At 34.4% G+C, this 19,504-nt stretch overlaps 1 protein-coding gene across 1 annotated transcript; it reads right to left on the reverse strand.

Moving 5' to 3' along the window:
* Positions 1-9,074: 9,074 nt before the first annotated feature.
* On the reverse strand, positions 9,075-12,729 carry LOC126717416 (GDP-mannose 3,5-epimerase 2). The gene is made up of 7 exons (XM_050419150.1): positions 12,546-12,729; positions 11,270-11,680; positions 11,065-11,158; positions 10,837-10,966; positions 10,613-10,745; positions 9,805-10,012; positions 9,075-9,594 (listed from the first exon to the last, which is right to left on the reverse strand). The coding sequence occupies exons 2-7, from the start codon at positions 11,677-11,679 to the stop codon at positions 9,439-9,441; spliced, it is 1,131 nt and encodes a 376-aa protein (XP_050275107.1). The 5' UTR covers position 11,680; positions 12,546-12,729; the 3' UTR covers positions 9,075-9,438.
* Positions 12,730-19,504: the final 6,775 nt, after the last annotated feature.

A 19,504-nucleotide genomic window follows, 5' to 3' on the forward strand; every position in this document is an offset into this window, starting at 1 on the left:
ATAAACCAAAAAAAAACAAATAACAAAAAACAAAACAAAACAAAAACATATGGTGAATATATATTCTTAGGTTATAGATTGACCCCAGTTAATTAATTCAATTACCCAAGTTGATTAATTAGGTCAAGTTACATGCAAAATCATGGAGGCACGAACAAATTACCAAATAATCTAGAGTGCAACTGAAAGTAAATTGATATGGTGATTTATTGACTAATGGGGAAAACCTGCACAAGACAAAAACCTTAAAAGGTGATTTTCAAGTCACCACTTCCAAGAATCACTAATCAAAATTAAAAGATTACAAATTCAAGGAATCTTACCCCAAACCTAGCCTATCCCAAAGTACCTTTCTACAGTAGAATCCTTACGCCAATCCCTAATTGGTCTTGATTTTGTAGAGACTTCTACCCTTTGCACAGATCCCAGTATGTGACTAACTTCCAACAACTTGAAACTTGTTGTTGAATGCAAAATTCTTCAATACACTTGAAGAGAACAAAAGCACTTGATTATAAAACCCTAAGGCATATAAGAACACCATAGTTTCACAATAAGTGTATCAATTCTTTATGTGAGTCTCTATGTATAATGACAGCCATAAAATAATCATTTTATATCCCCTAGAAGTTTAGTGAATGAAACCCTAGAAGTCTAAGTCATCATGGGCCAAAAAATAGATATGGAATTCCTAGATCTATGAACCTCAATAAATCGAGAGGTATCAAGCTTGTATTTAGGTTCATTAAGTCTAAATCGAAACTTGTGTCGAGGTCCACTATTTTCAACTTTTCACATTTGTTTCTTTGTGCAATCTTCATGTTTTCAATAATACCACTTGTTTTGTTTGTAAGACATACTTCATGATATTCTAGAATCCACTTAAAATTACCTAAATACAAGTAAAGTACATTTTGTCAAAGGATATTCCAACTAATGAAAAATATAACCCTAACATATATAAGTTTTAAAATTTTGATAATAGATTTTTAGTTGGAGTAGGATTTAAGGTCCTGTTTGTTATAGTTGTTTAAACAATAGTTTTCAGTGTTTAAACAACATTACACATATTTTCACATAATTTTTACCCACGCGTATTTCCAAAAAATATAAATAACATTACTAAAAATCTCTTACCAAACAGACCCTAATTTCTGAAACTTAGATGTATGTTGCATGTTTTGTTAAAACACTTATTATTACTTTATTTTTAAAAATTGATAAGAACAAATAAGTTGTTGTCTCTATCAACTGAAACTTAGATGCATGTTGCATGTTTTGTAAAAACATATATTGTTACTTTATTTAAAGAAATTGATAAGAACAAATAAATTAGTGTCTTTATCAACTGAAATTTAGATATATGTTGCATGTTTTGTTAAAACACTTATTGTTATTTTATCTAAACTACATGTTGCATGTTTTGTTAGAACACTCATTGTTACTTTATCTAAAGAAACTAATAAGAACAAATAAGTTGTTGCCCCTATCAACTGAAACTTAGATACATGTTGCATGTTTTATTAAAACACTTATTATTACTTTATTTAAAAAAATTAATAAGAACAAATAAGTAGTCGTCTCGATCAATTGAAACTTAGATGTATGTTGCATATTTTGTTAAAACACTTATTGTCCCATAATAATAATAATAATAATAATAATAATAAACACTCATTCTTACTTTATATAAAGAAATAAATAATAACAAATAAGTTATTGTTTCTATCCACTGAATTTTAGAAACATGTTGCATGTTTTGATAAAACACTTAATGTTATTTTATTTAAATAAATTTATAAGAACAAATAAATTGTTATCTCTATCAAAAAATTGTTTTTATCCAAAATATTTCTGTAATTTAGTGTGCAATTATGGCTTCTAAGTCCAACTTAATGATATAATATGATTTTTTTCATAAATTAGTTGTTATTTGAATTGTATTGCCATAGTTGTTATTTTAATTGTATTGCCATTTGAATTTGAGTTGTGGGGGATTAGAATAGGTAATATCTGGTGAAAGGACTCGCGTAAATAGGATTAGGTAATTAATTTACCTTTTGTCATTAGAATTTGAAATTAGAATTTAATTTTGTGTTATGCGCCTAAATTTATGTGAAGACTATACCATAATTATCCAATTAAGTTTGTGCTCTATATCCATTTAAGTTTTTTAATCTTTGTGACAAGTGAGTTATTGAGTGCAAAATACTAAGAAACTAATATTAATGAACTATAAAATTTATTAATAAATAAAAAATCACATATACTCAATAAAAATCACCACAAAAAAAAAAAAAAAATCACCACACATTCTTTCTTATTAAAAATTAGAAAAAAGAAATTAGCATAAGTAGTATTAAATTTAGGTAAGAATTTTAATGTGACTTATTACGTTTACTTTTTTAAAAAATAATCTGACTAATTATTTATATTTTTATGATAAAAATTGTGTTTAATTTTAAATGAATCTATACATATGCATTAATGCATGTGTTACATGTTATTTTTTAAAAAAAATTCACTAATTATTTATATTTTTATAATAAAAATTGTGTTTAATTTTAAATGCATCCATGCGTTTGCATAGGTTACATGCTAGTATATATTAATAACTAAAACTCAAAGAAAATCCAATTAGATTTTAATTTGATTCTCAATTTTGCACCACATGTTCCATTTAATATTTAATTTTGTGCCAAGCGAATTATTGGGTGCAAAAATTGAATAGTCAAAAATCAATTAAATTCTAAATTATATAAACTATTTATAAGAGAATTCTCCAATTTGGACTGGACTTTTATATGTGTTTGCATAGGTTACATGCTAGTATATATTTGTAGGGTCTCGTTTCTCAGCCCAATACCACACGGTGGGTGGGATCTTGGACCAGCGGGCCCAATACAATGAATTTGTAGAGAGTGGGCTAAAAGGCTAGGCCTTCGTGAACGGACAGTCGTTAGTCATAGTGTTCATGATGATCGCGTAGAGGTGAACTGAGCTTATCCAAGAAGACTTTCTCCTTGACACGGCCTGGGTGGCTCCGGTTCTTGGACCTGGTCCCTCAGCCCCATCTTTTGGACTGCTTCTTCCTCCTTTTATACTAGCTTTTCCCCTCTCACGAACGTCCACGTGTAAGTTCAGCTTTATAGGGCTGATACTTGTCCCATCAGCCCATACCCAAAGTGGTTGGGGGTGGTTGTAAAAGCTGGAAAAACATGACTCTGTCAGGTGCAGAGTACTTATTTGCAGTAATAGCAGCCTTTCCCTTGTTCTTTGTCGTTTTAGCACTTTTCCTGTTCGACGAAATGACCTGAAATGTCATCACCAGGACCGAGTTGCTCCCTTTGCCCTCGGCTACATTTATGGCCAAGGAGGGTCCTTCCCATGGCCAAAGAGGGTCCTTCCCATGACCGAGGAGGATCCTTCCCATGGCCAAGGGGTGGGCCTTCCTTGGATTGGGCCCTAGGCCCAGCGCAGACATTGACATAGGTTTCCCGGTTCTATACCCCCCTACAATAGCCCCTCAAAATCCTGCTGTCCGGCTCCTCGGATGGAGATGAGAGTTTTGGTAACGTCGGGCCTATGTCATGGCTGGCCAAGTCTTCTCCTTCATCAATGCCGGAGCCTCTTCATTTGCTTGGGCACGTCCCTAGTTGTGAGACATTCTTTTAGTTTACCCACACCGAGTTCCTGCCATTTCAGTACACGAGACGTGCCTTTATTAAGGTCTCTTTACGAGGCGACGCAAATTTAACGGCTGAAGACTGCTTTGGAAATTGAGCGGGACTTATCTCGTTTATAGTTTTTCTTGGAGATTTGTACAGATTAAATGCCACCAGGCCTGCCCCCCATATAAGAAGCACGGTGGGAGGTCATTCCCTTTATTTGCATACCCTTTAAGCTTTTCAAATTCCTAACCCTCCAATTGTGCCCAAAGTCCTCATTACTAGTGTGACTGAGTCTTAGGGGGTGACATGGTCAAGGCCAGGATGAGGGTGAAGGGACCACACCCTCTTTAGAAGCCTTGGGTATCTTCGAGATTCAAAATGGCCCGGTCAGGGCAAGGGAGACAAAGACTCAAGACATTTCTTTTCCTTGATAAGGCAAGAAAGGAGCCTCTTCTTCCTTCAACCAAAATCCAAAGCAAGTGGAGGTCGCATCAAATTTTTGGTGCGACAGCACTAAGATTTCCCATCGCTGGAACCATCCGTCTCGCTCAATTGCTGCTAATACGATACTTGCTCGATTGCTGTTAGAGCTGGTACGGGGATTTGGCATCCCCGCTTCTTCCTCTCTTCCATCATTGGTGCCACCCAGGTGCCTCCGCTTCTTCTTTTCTTTCATCACTGGTGCCACCCAGGTGCTTCTGCTTCTTCTTTTCTTCCATCACTGGTGCCATCCAAACTTGCTTAGTCGCTGCTAGAGTAAAATTGAAGGATCTATCGTTCCCATGTATCCCCCCCCCCCCTTTTTTTTTGTAGTTAGCTTCTGGTATAAGCTTGTTTAAGCTCCTTTTTTGTATGTTGTACTTCTTCTTTGTCTAATAAAAGATGACTATCCCATTTTGCGTGTTCTTTCTTTTCTGCAATAATTATTTTGTGAATGGATGTGCTGGTGTCCTTTTCTTTCGGACAGTACTTAGGGCCAATGCCCTTGTTAGCAAAGAGTTATTACTTTGAACTTATCAAAACTGACGAGCACAGCAATGCTGACTTCAAGTAGGTTAACCATATGAGACTAACCGAGATAACAGATAAATGTTCTGTATTGCGTATGGGGTGATCACCCGAGGATGTGTAACCTAAAATGAACTGTCCGAGGGGGTCGCCGGGCACTAGGGTGCTTTCCCACGTTTCAGATGATATTCATAGCCTTAACTTGTTTTGGGCATTCGGTTCGAGGACCGAGGCATGACTGTACCGGGTCTAAACACTTGGTTGTGTTAGTTTCCTTAAAGCTGGGGGTCCGAGGACCGCGTGGGATTTCCATTCTGTCTAGGACTTAAGCCTTTCTTGATGTAGTTAGTTTCCCATAGGTTTGAGTCTGAGGACCATGCAAGACCTTGGTTCTATCCAACGCTTATATTTTCTAGTGACTAGTTTCCCCATAGGTTTGAGTCCGAGGACCATGCGAAACCTTGGTTCTGTCTAGCACTTTCTTCTTGAAGTAGCTGGTTTCCTCATAGGTTTGAGTCTGAAGACCATGCAAGACCTTGGTTCTGTCCAACACTTTCTTCTTGAAGTAGCTGGTTTCCCCATAGGTTTGAGTCCGAGGACCATGCAAGACCTTGGTTCTGTCCAACACTTATATTTTCTAGTGACTAGTTTCCCCATAGGTTTAAGTCCGAGGACCATGCAAGACCTTGGTTTTGTCTAGCACTTTCTTCTTGAAGTAGCTGGTTTCCCCATAGGTTTAAGTCCGAGGACCATGTAAGACCTTGGTTCTGTCCAACACTTCTTCTTGAAGTAGCTGGTTTCCCCATAGGTTTGCGTCCGAGGACCATGCAAAACCTTGGTTCTGTCCAACACTTATGAGAATTTGGTGAATCGGGCTACTGGACCTGCGAGGATTAGCCCCTTGGCAAATGTGTGGGGCATAGACTTGATGTTAGAAGCCCCTAGAACTACCCGTGCCACTGACACTTCGAAGTGTAGCCCTGAGTGGGAGCTGAGTTAGGGCAACAACCGCGTGCTGTTGGAAATGATGGAGAGGCTTTCGCATAGCTTGCACCACTGCCAAAATTATTTCTTTCGAGGGACCCTTGTTGACAGGGGCTTGATCCTATCTTGACTAATTGCCGCCTGCGCCAACGCACAAGCCTTCCCACAGATAGGCTAGGCCTTAGTGAACGGACAGTCGTTAGTCATGGTGTGCATAATGATCGCGCAAAGATGAACTGAGCTTATCCAAGAAGACTTTCTCCTCGGCACGGCCTGGGTGGCTCCGATTCTTGGACTTTGTCCCCTAGCCCCATCTTCTGGATTGCTTCTTCCTCCTTTTATACTAATTTTTCCCCTCTCATGAACGTCCACGTGTAGGTTCAGTTTTATAGGACTGATACTTGTTTCATCAGCCCATACCCAAAGTGGTTGGGGGTGGTTGTAAAAGCTGAAAAGTATGACTCTGTTAGGTGCAGAGTACTTAATTGCAGTAATGGCAGCCTTTCCCTTGTTCTTTGTTGTTTTAGCACTTTTCCTGTTCGGCGAAATGACCCGAAATGTCATCCCCAGGACCGAGTTGCTCCCTTTGCCCTCGGCTACATTTATGGCCGGGGAGGGTCCTTCCCATGGCCGAGGAGGGTCATTTCCATGGCCAAGGGGTGGGCCTTCCTTGGATCGGGCCCTAGGCCCAGCGTAAATATTGACATGGGCTTCCCGGTTCTATACCCCCCCCCCCACAATATTAATAACTAAAACTCAAAAAAAATCCAATTAGATTTTAATTTGATTCTCAATTTTGCACCACGTGTTCCATTTAATTTTTAATTTTGTGTCAAGTGAATTATTGGGTGCAAAAATCGAAGAGTCAAAAATCAATTAAATTCTAAATTATATATATATATATATATAAACTATTTATAAGAGAATTCTCCAATTTGGACTGGACTTTTATTTGGTTTAGAAATATCCCTAGGCTCTATGTTTAACAGAAACAAAACTTGGAGATACCCTGATAAAAATATATATCCAATTTTACTTAAAATGCTTACAAAATAGGACATTCTCATACTAATCCATGACTTCAAAAAAAAATTATCAAAAAATAAAAATAAAAATAAAAAATTCTCACTTTGTATATTTTCTTCAAAACCACATTCCAATTTTTTTTTTTTTAAACTTTATCAAGACTTGCAGTTTCTTTTATTTAATTTTTTTTTTTTTTAATTTCTAGTTTCCTTAATTCCTAATCTCACGTAAACTAGACAAAAAAAGAAAAGAAAAAAATGAGTCTCATCACACGTGCTTAATATATATATATATATATATGAGAAACCATTGCATTTTTAAGAAATGTATGGTTTAAAAAAGTGTAAACTAATACCATGTATAATTTAAACATCTTTTCAAAATATATATATATATATATATATATATATATATATATATTGTAGGGGTAAAATTCCCAAAGTCCCAAAGTCAACAATGGGCCTTGAGCTCCGCACGGAGCCCAACCATGACCAAAAGGGAAAAGGGGGACCAAAAGACTTCCAGCCCAATCCTGTTGAGCCTAACTTATTTAAAAAGACATCCGAGGAGGAATGTCTCCTCGGACACACAAATACGGGCCCAATGTGCGCCCCATCCACAGTGAAGAACCATCCCAAACAAACGTGGGTAGTAGGGTGAGCCTTACATAGCAGGAAGAAAGAAGAAAATGTAAGACGTCCAGGGAGAAACCATAACTGCCGCATTAAATGCAAGGAAGTTACTTTTCCAGCCGCATTAATGTGGAGAAGACAGGCGAACAGTGTTACATTGGCCAATGCAACTCACAGGAAGATAAGGTGGATGTCCGATGGAACAAGTACTCAAGTGAAGGTCCAGATGGTTAACAAGTGTAAGACTCTTATCAATTTAAGGAGGCTATATAAGAGAAGGAAATCCCCATGAAGAAGGGATCGGAAAAGTTCAGGAGAGAAAAGAAGAGAGAGAGAGAGAGAAGAATTCTGTAGCCTTTAATCATAATAAGAGGTGCACGCATACGTCTCCTCGGACCGAGTATCCTGTGGACAAAGGAGATATTCTCATATTCAGACTGTTGCATGGCATACAATTAATTAACGTTCACTTCGTCTAGCCCTAGTTCTGTAACCCGCTCTCTACAAATTTATTGTCTAGTCTTTAGGGCTAGAACCACTTACTTGCTAGGCCTGGGCCCCAAAAACCGCCCATACATATATATATATATATATATATAATTTAAATAGTATAATTGTGATTGTTTTTAATTGTAACCATGCATATGCAAAGCTACACACTAGTAAAAAATAAGAAGCAAGCAAAAATATTAACAAAAAATGTCCATTTCCTCAAGAATCAAGATATGTTGAATAGACTAGGCTTTTTTTTTTTTTTTTTTTTGAGAAACAGATAGATATTATTATTGAATCAGGAATCAATTAATTTTCGGTTCACATCAGTTTCTTATTAGCTAAATATTATTATTATTATTATTATTATTATTTTGATAGAATATTAGCTAAATATTATGATTACACACTGATACGATCATTTGTTTTAGCACAATACCTTCTTTGGTTGGGAATAAAAATAAGATTCAACAGCGTTTATTCTTAAGAGAATATCCACAGCGGAGAAGGAATAGCTGCCAAATTTTCGGAGAGGATCAATAATTAATTAATTATGGTGATAGGTGTCGGTAAAGATTTCACTTGTTCAAAAAGCACATTCTACACTGCAACACGAGTAACATTAAAATGTCGACATCCTTGGACCACGACCAAAAGCCGAATGGCCTATTGATATTGTCCCCCCTTCATAATGCAATCTTATCCAACTTAACCTTAGCTCCCAGGTTAGGTTACCACAGGTCCACATGCTTTAGTACTGTATACAATCAACACTAAAAAAGAGATGTTTGATTCACCGTGCTGTTACATTACTTTATAATATTACGTTATTGTAATTTTATATTAATGTAATTTTAGTATAAGAATATAATATTATATTGTTTAAAAAAGTGATAAAATTAAGATGATATGATATATTTTGTAATTTTAAATTAAAGTAATATTAAAAAAAAATTAAATAAACCAAAAACCTTAATGTCACATCATTGTAATGTGCATTACATAATCATAATATGCATCATATTAAGAGCACATTACAATGAACCAATCGCCACTAAAGGCACATCACAACATCACAATCGCACCTCCTCCTCCTTTAGAAGCTTTAAAGTGGCAAAAGCTTCAAGGTCTCTAAATCTACTTTCTAAACCAATCTAGTAATAGAATGGCCTTGGCCCTTGGTGACCACTGCTTAACATTCCAGTTGGTAGCAAGTGATCTAATAAGTCTCCAGAATTAACATCTTACAGGCTACAACAAGTATTCGAAAGAAAACGAGCACAATACTTCACGAAATATTACAAGATTTAACCACAAATTTATCTCATAACCAAAAAATAAATATGGATCAAGACATCCTACAATAGCAGGTTGTCTGAAAAACTAGATCACATACCTTGGGAGCATGAAAGCTTCCTTATACAAAACAAAATACTACAAACGTGATATCTCTAAATAACAACAGCTCAACATGGCAAGTTTCGATTACCGTAAATACCTTCCTATGCAATGAAACATAATAACCAAACCTTAATAAAACTTGAGACTTCATCGGTGCAATTTATTGAGCTATCTGGCTTCAACTATCTCATTCTTTGCCATTGAGCTATCTGGCTTCAACCACCTCATTCTTTGCCATCAGCAGCACGAAGTGAGCCTAGCTGAACTGGAGCCTGAGTTCCAACCACCTTAGATGACCCATAAGTCGACAAGTCAACACCTTGAGCCTTCTCTTTCTCAATCTGCTCCTTGATCCAGAAGTATGTAAATCTCAGCCCATCCTACAACAAGCGAAATCAGATATGCAATTAGTAGCAGAGCAAATTGACACTAAAGAAGGAGACTTTATGAACAAGTCATGGTTTAGAACTTTATTTTACAATATACACTTAACAATTACACTAGAGTTGAAGGTAACCTTACTTGACACAAACTTCAGAGTTATTAAGAAACCTCACATAAAGGGAAGTAAATTACTGTTCTATAAGTACCTTCAACTTCATGGTAGGAGCCCAACCAAGTTTCTCTTTGATGAGTGTGTTGTCTGAGTTACGACCCCGGACTCCCTCTGGGCCAGGAATGTGGTGGATAGGGAGCTGCTTGTTCTCAAAGCTAAGCACAATTTCAGCCATTTCATTCATGCTAACCATCTCATCACTTCCAATGTTCACTGGCTCGCGGAAGTCTGACTTCGTCAATCTAAACAAAAAAGTTGATCCGCAAAGGTTAATTCATGAGAAGTGAGAACATGTAACTTCAGAATCCAATCAAACACGTCAATTTGTATGATACAAACACATTTTTTGTAAGTTTCCAATGTGAAACACAAAACTGGGTACAATAAACTATTATTACCCAGTCAAGGCCGGCCACATGAATAGATTCCTAGCTTTAGTTTCAATAGAAATCTTAGAACAAATTATGCAAAAGTAATCAGTATGGTTATTGACAAGGTAAAAAATATCTTACTGCCTTAAAAGCCTGATCCTATTACAAGTAATATTCAGGAAAACAACACCTTATTTACTTAATTCAACAAGCATTTTGAAATAATGTAAAATAAATCACATCAGAGCAACCCCTTAAATATCCAATTTCAAGCTGTTTTCTAAATGGTAATACTCAACTCAACCAATTTCAGGCAAAGCTTTGGTAGGAAATGGAATAAAAATCTACTGTCTACCTTGATACATATTTGTGAATGGGAAAAAAAATGTCAACATTACATTAGACAGAAGAATCTCATATATGTAAATACGACCTTCAGCTATACAAGTTACAATATAATGAAGCACTTACCTAAGAACACCTTCTACACATTCATCAATGAAGGTGAATGATCTGGTCTGAAGTCCATCCCCCCACATCTCAAACTTATCGGTGGAAGTTTGAGCCTTTCTACAAAAAGCAGCTGGAGCCTTCTCCCTCCCACCTGTTCAACAGATATTAGAAAGCAAAAAAATTAGTAAAAATCCAACAAGCAAAGCATATGCATAAGTTTACCACTAAAATCAAGAGCTTACCTTTCCATGTTCCAAAAGGACCATAAATGTTATGGAATCTTCCAACACGGCACTCAATACCAAAATCTTTGGTGTAGTGCTTGCACAACTCCTCTGTTGCAAGCTTCTCTAAGCCATAAGCATCTTGAGGCTAAATCCAGTTGTAAAAGCAAACTCATTAACTAAATCCATAATTTACAAAGGAAAAACTAGTAGATTAAATTTTCTTGACCACTAAGAGTAACAAACCTCAGCAGGCCAGGCATCAGACTCCTTTAGGCTCACATTAGTTTCCAGCTGCTTAAATTCAGGATAGATACAAGCACTAGAGGCATAGAAAAACCTGCACAAACCCAGTTATATTTTTAGAAACATATAATTGTTGAGGTACAAAAATCAACTCTGTACATTTAATGGGGATTTTGCAAGCTATACCATATCCAAGACAACTAACCTCTTAACACCATTAATCCTGCCAGCCTCAAGCATGTTGAAACTGATCATTGTATTGTTATACATGATAACTGAGTGGTTGGACTGAATGAACCCCATGCCACCCATATCAGCAGCAAGATTGAACACATGGTCAACTCCATTAGTGACCTTCAAGCAATTATCCATGACCCTCAAGTCCACAAGGTGGAATTCATGACAGAACATGTCTTCAGTCATGTGCTCATTCTTCTTCCAATCAGAAGCAATAATGTAGTGACCCTCGCTCTTCAAGCGCCGGGCAATGTGGGAGGCAATAAAACCACCTGCCCCAGTAATAGAAATTCGGAGCTTCTCTGATGGCCAGTATGGTTCCCTCTCAAGGTTCTCATAGGTGTATGCACCATATTTGGCTTCACCAGTACTTCCCATTCTGCAATAATTGGATTTTTCAGAGAAGAAAAATGAGTTTACAAGGATTAATGGTTCAATTTAATAAATATACTGAATAGCCAAAAAAATTTACAACTTTTTACACCACACAATCCAAAATTGGATACATCAACAACAAAGCAATCCACAAATCATTCAAACTTAAAACACGAACCAAACAAACCAAAAGAAGAATGCTAACCTACAAAGTTACAAACTTAATACTATATTTCCATTAGTAACCATCAAATTGTAAAATGCAACTTTGAAAACACTATGATTTGAAGAACCACGAGTTTAAAACCCCCAAAAAAAAAAAAAAAAATGAAGCTGACAAAAAGGACTAATATGCTGACCCAAATCATAAAGTTACTATTTTAAATCTGTGGAACCAAATTATTTAGAAAAAGAAAAAATGGCAGAGCAAAGCAAACACATTTCACTAAGGGAAAAAAATCTTTAATCAGATTTGACAGAATCATATACCCAAAAGTTAATTCTCCAAAGAAAACGAAACTTGCAGACAGACCACATTAACACTTCCTTCTCGAGAAGAAAAAAAAAAAAAAGTTACCAGTGCACATAAGAGAATATACTTATGAATAAAACAAACAAATAAAAAAAATCATTAAAAACAAGGCACGAACATTTAATAATAAATAATAAAGTAAAGAAACAAAAAATCTAGAAATGTAACGCACAGAGACATAATATAAACAATTTAACACAAACCCATAAAAATTTATACCCTGACTGAGAAAGAAAAGGTTAAGAACTAAACCAAGAACGCATGTGAATCACAAAGAAGAGGGCAGGAAAAACAGAGAGATTGAGAAAAACCCAGAAAGCCCAGATGAGATTCTGACCTGAAAAGCGTTGAAGTTGAGCCTATAGAGCTGTGGAAACAGAGACGGAGAAAATATTGTTGAAGAAGAAATGGTTCAAAGAGAAGCTGAATGGGTATGGTTTTAGAGGAAGTGATGGCCCTGCTATATAAAGAACTTGAGGCCCAGCAGTCAAAGGCCAATCATTTCAATAGAGAGAGAGAGAGATGTGATTTTGTGGATTTTTTAATTTGTATTTTGATTTTTTTTAGAAACTGATAGTATTTAATTTTGATATGCTTCTTTTTCAGATTTTTTTTTTTTTTTTTTTTTTTTTTGGAGCAGTTTTTCTTTTACTAAAAGTCTGTAAATACAAAATACAAGGAGTCCTTTTTATTTAGGAGGTTGGATTATTTTAGGTACTTTTTTAACTGAATATCTTCTGTTATTTTAAATATTAAATTTTAAGTAGTAGTGAGTTTTAATATCTACCTTTATTTAGTTAGTGAGTGATGTGACAGTTTCTTATTAAAACAAAAAAAAAGATTCCAATTAAAATAATAATCAAGGTAAGTTAAACCATTTATTTACAATGGCGAACTATGCAATATTTGTGACCTATATCTTAAATTAAGAAATTATTTAATAAATATTTAAATACTTTAATTTAAATTTTTTTTAAGAAAAAGGTAATTTAATTTTATTGAACTAAATCAAGTTGAAATACATTATCCAAATCACTAGGTAATTCTTCTACCTATGCATCAATGTCTACAAATAAAACTAATCGTTTAGTCATAACGTGGGCCAAGTTAATATTAAATTTGTTATGTTTACCTCAATTCCTCATAATTTAAATTAACTTATTTTTTCTAGAAGGATTTACATCAACACATATTAGTAGGCAATTATCTATCAAACTTATTTTTTTATTTTTAAGTTTAAGATAGATCTTAGTTTAATAGATTAGATAGGATCTTTCCTAAACTTATGTAGTATGTGTCATATGCATAATGCATAGAATATAATTATAATTATTTATGTAATCGTCATCCTAACCTAAATTAAAAAAAAAAAAATTTGTTGATATATATTAATTTAAATATTTATTTTAAAATAATAAATTTTAGATACTATATCCTAAATTTTTCTAATTAAATTCAATAATATGACCGTATTAATTAATATAAATAATCATTTTTACAATTAAACTCAATCAGGTGATTCATTTATCCGTATAACCATATTGTTGAATTTAATTAAGAAATCAAAGTTATACCAACTATTAATCAAATTTGTTTTTATTATCTATCAAAAAAAAATTGTTTTTCTTAATTAATCTCAAATTAAGGTATTAATTATAAAATTATGTGGTTTAAAATATAACTTGCAAATATTTTATAATTGAAAATAGGTAGCAATAATAAACAAAGGAAATAATTACAACTTACAAGTGAGTGGAGGATCCCCAAGAAAGACAATTGATCCTGCCAATGTTGCCAGCCAACCAACCTTCCCTCCTTGGCTTGGTGGTTAGTTGTACTTGTATGTTTTGTTATCCTCAAATCAAAGATTGTTACTACCAACTTCAACGTTTGGTCCCCCACCCCCCAATGAAGAAACCCTTTCAAACCTTGGTGAATCAAAAAGAGAAAAAATTAATTGCCAGCCAAAAACACACGTCAGGTGCCAAGAAAAAAAAAATTGCACCTTATGCAGGAAGCATTTATACCACGGGCTTACATACTAAAACTTATTTCTCATTATAAAACAAAGTTTTGATCACCGTTTCGAACCCGTTCCAGTTTGTTGGAAAGATTTCCGTATTAACTCATTTTGGAGTTATCACTACTCTCTCTCTCTCTCTCTCTCTCTCTCTCTCTCTCTCTCTCTCTCTAGATATATGTTCGTTGGACATATTATGACTCAAGTTAAGTATTCAAATTAGTATACTTGTAGGTAGGGGTGTTCACCAAACTACATAAACAACAAAAATTGCAACAAAATGGCAAAAGCATAAGCACACCGCACTGTAAGGTACAGTGCAGTTTGCAGTTTTATAATAAGAAAACCATACAAACCACACCTCAACCTCTCTATATATTAATATATTTATTTTTTTAATATTAAATATATTATTAATAGTTTAATAACCCTAGTTTTCAAAAAAAAAAAAAAAACTCAATAGTTTAAAACTTGGCCTAAAACAAAGGGAAAAAAAATCAATTTTGGGCTGAGCAGGAAAAGCCCAAAATTTAAAAAATTTACCGACTTTGAACCGCATCTTATATACTACACCGCACATATGACCACAAAAATGAAGTGCACTGCGATTATGGTTTTGACTAAACTCTAAACCGTATCACACCACACCGCACATATAACCACAAAAATGAGTTGTGGTGCCGTTATGGTTTTGGCTAAACCGCACCACAAAGTGTGGTGCTAAAAATGGCCCAAAATTACGCCGCACCGCAAACATCTCTACTTATAGAACAAACATATTAACCTTAGGCTAATTTATGGTTATCCGAGGGTTAACCTTATAGTTAGCCTAAAGTTAGTCAAATATTCTCTAGTATATAAATCGTACCTTGGGTTTATTGTAAACTTGAATATGATCTCCTTAACAATCTATTCTTGCAAATAAAGTTACAATTAATTAAAACTTTTGATCGAATCTACAAGTGAAGTGGCTGAATTTAAATGTGATTTTATTTTGTTATTTGTAAAGTGGGGATTGGGGCTCAGTCAATCAGTATTTAGTAAATGTTAACACTAACAGACAATGAAACAATTAGACAAGGGATGATTCTAAAAAAAAATTAAAAAATTAGACAAGGGGCGTGGGATAGGAGAGTGATTAAGTGAAGACAAAAACAAATGTTAATTAACATAACAAAAATTTTCTTAGAATTACAAAGACCAATAGTAGTCAAAGTTGAGATGAATTGTAATATAAAAGAATTGTATAGAATAAAGACAAACAAATTGATAAAAATATTTTAAGCAATAATAATTAAAGTTCACTAAACAACAATAATTAATGTGTTTATTATATTTTTTTAATCTGAGATAGAAATCTCACTCTAGCATAATCTAAGTGTATATGTGTGTAAAGTTTCCTCCTAAAGACTTAAACCCTGACCAATACCCCCATCTCCAGCCCACAAGAATTTTTACTTATGAAGTGACCATTACGCCAAGGGTATGTGGTGGTATTGTATTTAGAAATAATAGATTATTTCCAAGATATAATCTTAGCAATCATAATTAGTATGTTTATTATATGAAGAAACAATATTACAAATGAGCTTGTAATTATTTTTTATTATCTTCTTTGTACTATGGACAAATTTGTAATAAAACCATGTAGACCAAAAAATTCATCTCCTACTTAAGATTCATCTTCTTATTGACCCCCTTTAGGAAAAAAAAATCCTAGAGCTGCCATTGCTATTAGGACAAATCATGTAAACTTTTGTACGTATTCTACTTTTTATGCTTCCACTCATAATTCAACCTTCACACACAATTACACAACAACTTTAACAATATTTAACTATTGATCTCATAAGTTTTATAACATTTTAATTTAAAATCAAGCAATAAAATCCAAACGTTATTCTTCCATTAACCTTTTTTTTTTTTTTTTGTTATTTTTTTGAAAACTTCTAATAGTGGTAACTACTTGCGTCACTCTTTTGTGAGTGGTTCCACTTCCACCACAAACTTACACTTTGATTCAGAATTATTGCCAAGAACCCAATTATGCACCAGAGGGGGAAGAACTTACCTTGAGTATTGATTATCATGAGCAAGAATTAAGCCATTATAGATTACAATTAATATTAATCTATTAGTTCTACAAATCAAAATAACAATGAACTCCCATTAAAAATCCCCAAAATATTCTATTGGTTTGTTCTTGATAAGGGTAATTTTGTAATATTCGGACTACACATGACAAGGGGTATAGTAACGCCCCGAATAAGCTTGTCGGCCTTGTGTATGTCTACACCTGACAAACCAAGAAGTCTACAAAGCTGACGACATTAACTCTTGACTTATGTTGGAGGCTGATGTCACCAAGATGAAGGGAATAACTAGGCTGACGGTTTTGATGAAACCCTAACGTGGTCTCCATGTATATATATATAAGTAAGTTTCTCGTGCCCCACGTACAATGATGATCAAAAAGACTCCTATAAGGAAAGGATTTCGAAGAATACGCTCATAAGGATTCCTATATGGAAAGGACTTCTAAGCCAAGTAAAAAGAGGTCGACTTTTCTATTATAAAAGACCCAATACCCTTACTAGCCAAGGTACGCATAATTTACCCGCTCTGGCACTCTAGAGTTGTGAGAAATCCTAACTTGATCTTCGGAGGGTATTTGGCCGGCATCACACCAGTGCTCTCTGCGAGGTCTTCTCTTTTGTGTTGTGCAGGTGTTGTTTTGAGCCAATGAGACCGTGTAGCTTACTGGTGGTTTTTTCGGCATCATCAGTTCTTTACCATAGGATTTGAAGCCACGATGAACGTGTGCCTTTCGAGGCTTGCCCAACTGCCGATACATATTTTAATTACCCAATCAAATTCCTAATTAAGAAAATGGCTATACATGCACTTTCATGCAAAGTTTCCCTAAATCAATATCAAATAGACAATATACAAGAATCCTTTAAGCAAAACATCGTGCAGGAATTCAAAAAAATTAAACAGCATATATTGATCAAAATTTGAATACTTTTTATCAACCAAAATTGTGGCCTTGAGATTAGGGTCTTGTTATGGGATAGATCAAGAGTTCGAACTTTTTGGGGCCAATTACCTCACCTTGGTCCAACTTTAGGTATTGTCTCTCACCACCTGAAATGACTTGTGTTTTAGATGGGGTTGAGATTTGGTCATGACTCAACTTATTTGAGAAAGTGTCTACGGCCTCTTATCCTTATCTAGACTCCCTCAAGTATTAATTTGATTGCCTAACAAATAGACAATCTACTACGATCACACCTACCTACGTAATGTAAGCACAATTATTAGTACCATCTTCATCTTTCTTTTTCTTTTCGTTTTTTAAATATTTTCCCCCCTTAATGCAGATAGGCCTGAAATAACAGAGGATAAAAAAAATTAAAAAAAAAAAAAAAAAAGGGCTCCGCATGCATGCATGCTACATGTATGAAAACTTGTTACTTCGAATTAAACTCATATTAATTTCATTAGGGCGTCCTCCTAAGTCCTACCCTTGTTCATAAATATATAATGAAATCTGAAATGCAAGTTATATTGAATATTCAACCAAAAAAGAAAAGAAAAGAAGTAATAATATTATACTATCTTATAGTAATAGAAAGCTAGCCCTCCACAAAATGCCAGCAAAAAATCACACTTAGGCCTTGGTCCACTGACTTGCTAGGTGTTCCTTAGAGAATATTAATTTTATAGTAATAGACATAACGTGTGTTCCTTAGAGAGTATTTTATAGTAATAAACATAACGTGTGTTCCTTAGAGAGTATTTTGTAGTAATAGACATAACGTGCAAGACAACTCTATTCACAGGAGGGCTACGAGCCTAGGAGGGTTATGGGATTGGTTATTGATGAACATTGTAAGATGGGAAAAAAAAAATAGCATCACCCTCCATATTTACACTTCTTGCTATAATCCCAGGTAAATAAGTTTCGAAATCCAATAACAAACCAAAAAATAAATGCTACCGGTACAATGGCACAAGATACAGGCACTTACAGCACCACAACTCAAGTTACAAGCATAATAGAATGTTATGGGTAATAGTAAGAGGTTTTACACGAAAAAAGAAACATGGATTCTTATAAAGTTATGATAATTGGAAATGAATAGTTTTAGGTTATGGAAATAGGCAAATGGCAAAGGATCTTAAATTTAAATTCAAAAACTCTTAGAGAATTCACATCACTTCGTGCAGAAATTTATGTCTATTTTAATATAAGAATCTTTTTTCTTTTTTTACATATTCACTTTTTAAAAATACTCACATTAAATTATCTTTTCTATATTCTATTTTAACATAATATATTTTTTTTTTCTTTTTATATTTCAATAGATAGGGGGAAGAGAGAGAGAAAAAATGAGAAAAAACAAGAAAAATAAATAATATTGTGATATGAACATGAATCGTAACCGTGTATATTACCCTGTTAATGTAACTAAAATGTAAATTTGCAAAATTTTAAATGAAGAGTGATTTTTAGAATTGAAGGTATAAAATTTAATTTTTTAAGCTAATGACTGTGTTTGGATTGCGTGTTTGCGCGTCCACGTTCACTATTTCTGCGTTTTATTATTATTATTTTCCAAGCCGCAGTTGTTGACCAGATTTTTCATGAACAGTGCTTAGATGCATTGTTTATGGACCCACAAATTACACTTTTTAGCAACTTTTTCATTAAAAATGGGTCTCACAGTACTATTTACACATTTAAAAATTATTTCGCTACAGTATTTTCAGTTTCAATTTTTAATTTTAGCAAAAATAAACTCAATCTAAACGGACCCAATATTTTGGCTGATACAAGTAAGAAAGATCGGAGAAGAAGTGTTTTTTTTTTTTTTTTAAATATATAATATTTTGGACAGGCCTGAGGTACTTTTGTCTTTTAGTGCTCTTTTTGTAATCAATGTTCTTGACTTTTTGCAACGCTGAGCTGAGGTTTGGACTTATTATTCACGTGGGCATAGAACAGCCCGCAATTCAGCATTAGCATGTGTGAGAAGATTCGTGGAAAGAGGGTACTGAACGTTTCAGGTCTGTTTGGCTTGATGGAGACTAAAGAGAAGCTACTTGGAAATTGCTTAATCTTTAGCTCCTTCTCGTTTTACCCAATATTTTTTTGGATGGGAGAGACACCACCAAAAAATTGGAAGCTTGTAATTTTTTTATGGCAATTTATTATAATTATTTATGGATTGGAATGTTTTGATAAGTACACAAGAGGCATCAATTGTTTC

The sequence above is a fragment of the Quercus robur genome, chromosome 3 (assembly GCF_932294415.1).
Source record: "Quercus robur chromosome 3, dhQueRobu3.1, whole genome shotgun sequence".
Lineage (NCBI taxonomy): Eukaryota > Viridiplantae > Streptophyta > Magnoliopsida > Fagales > Fagaceae > Quercus > Quercus robur.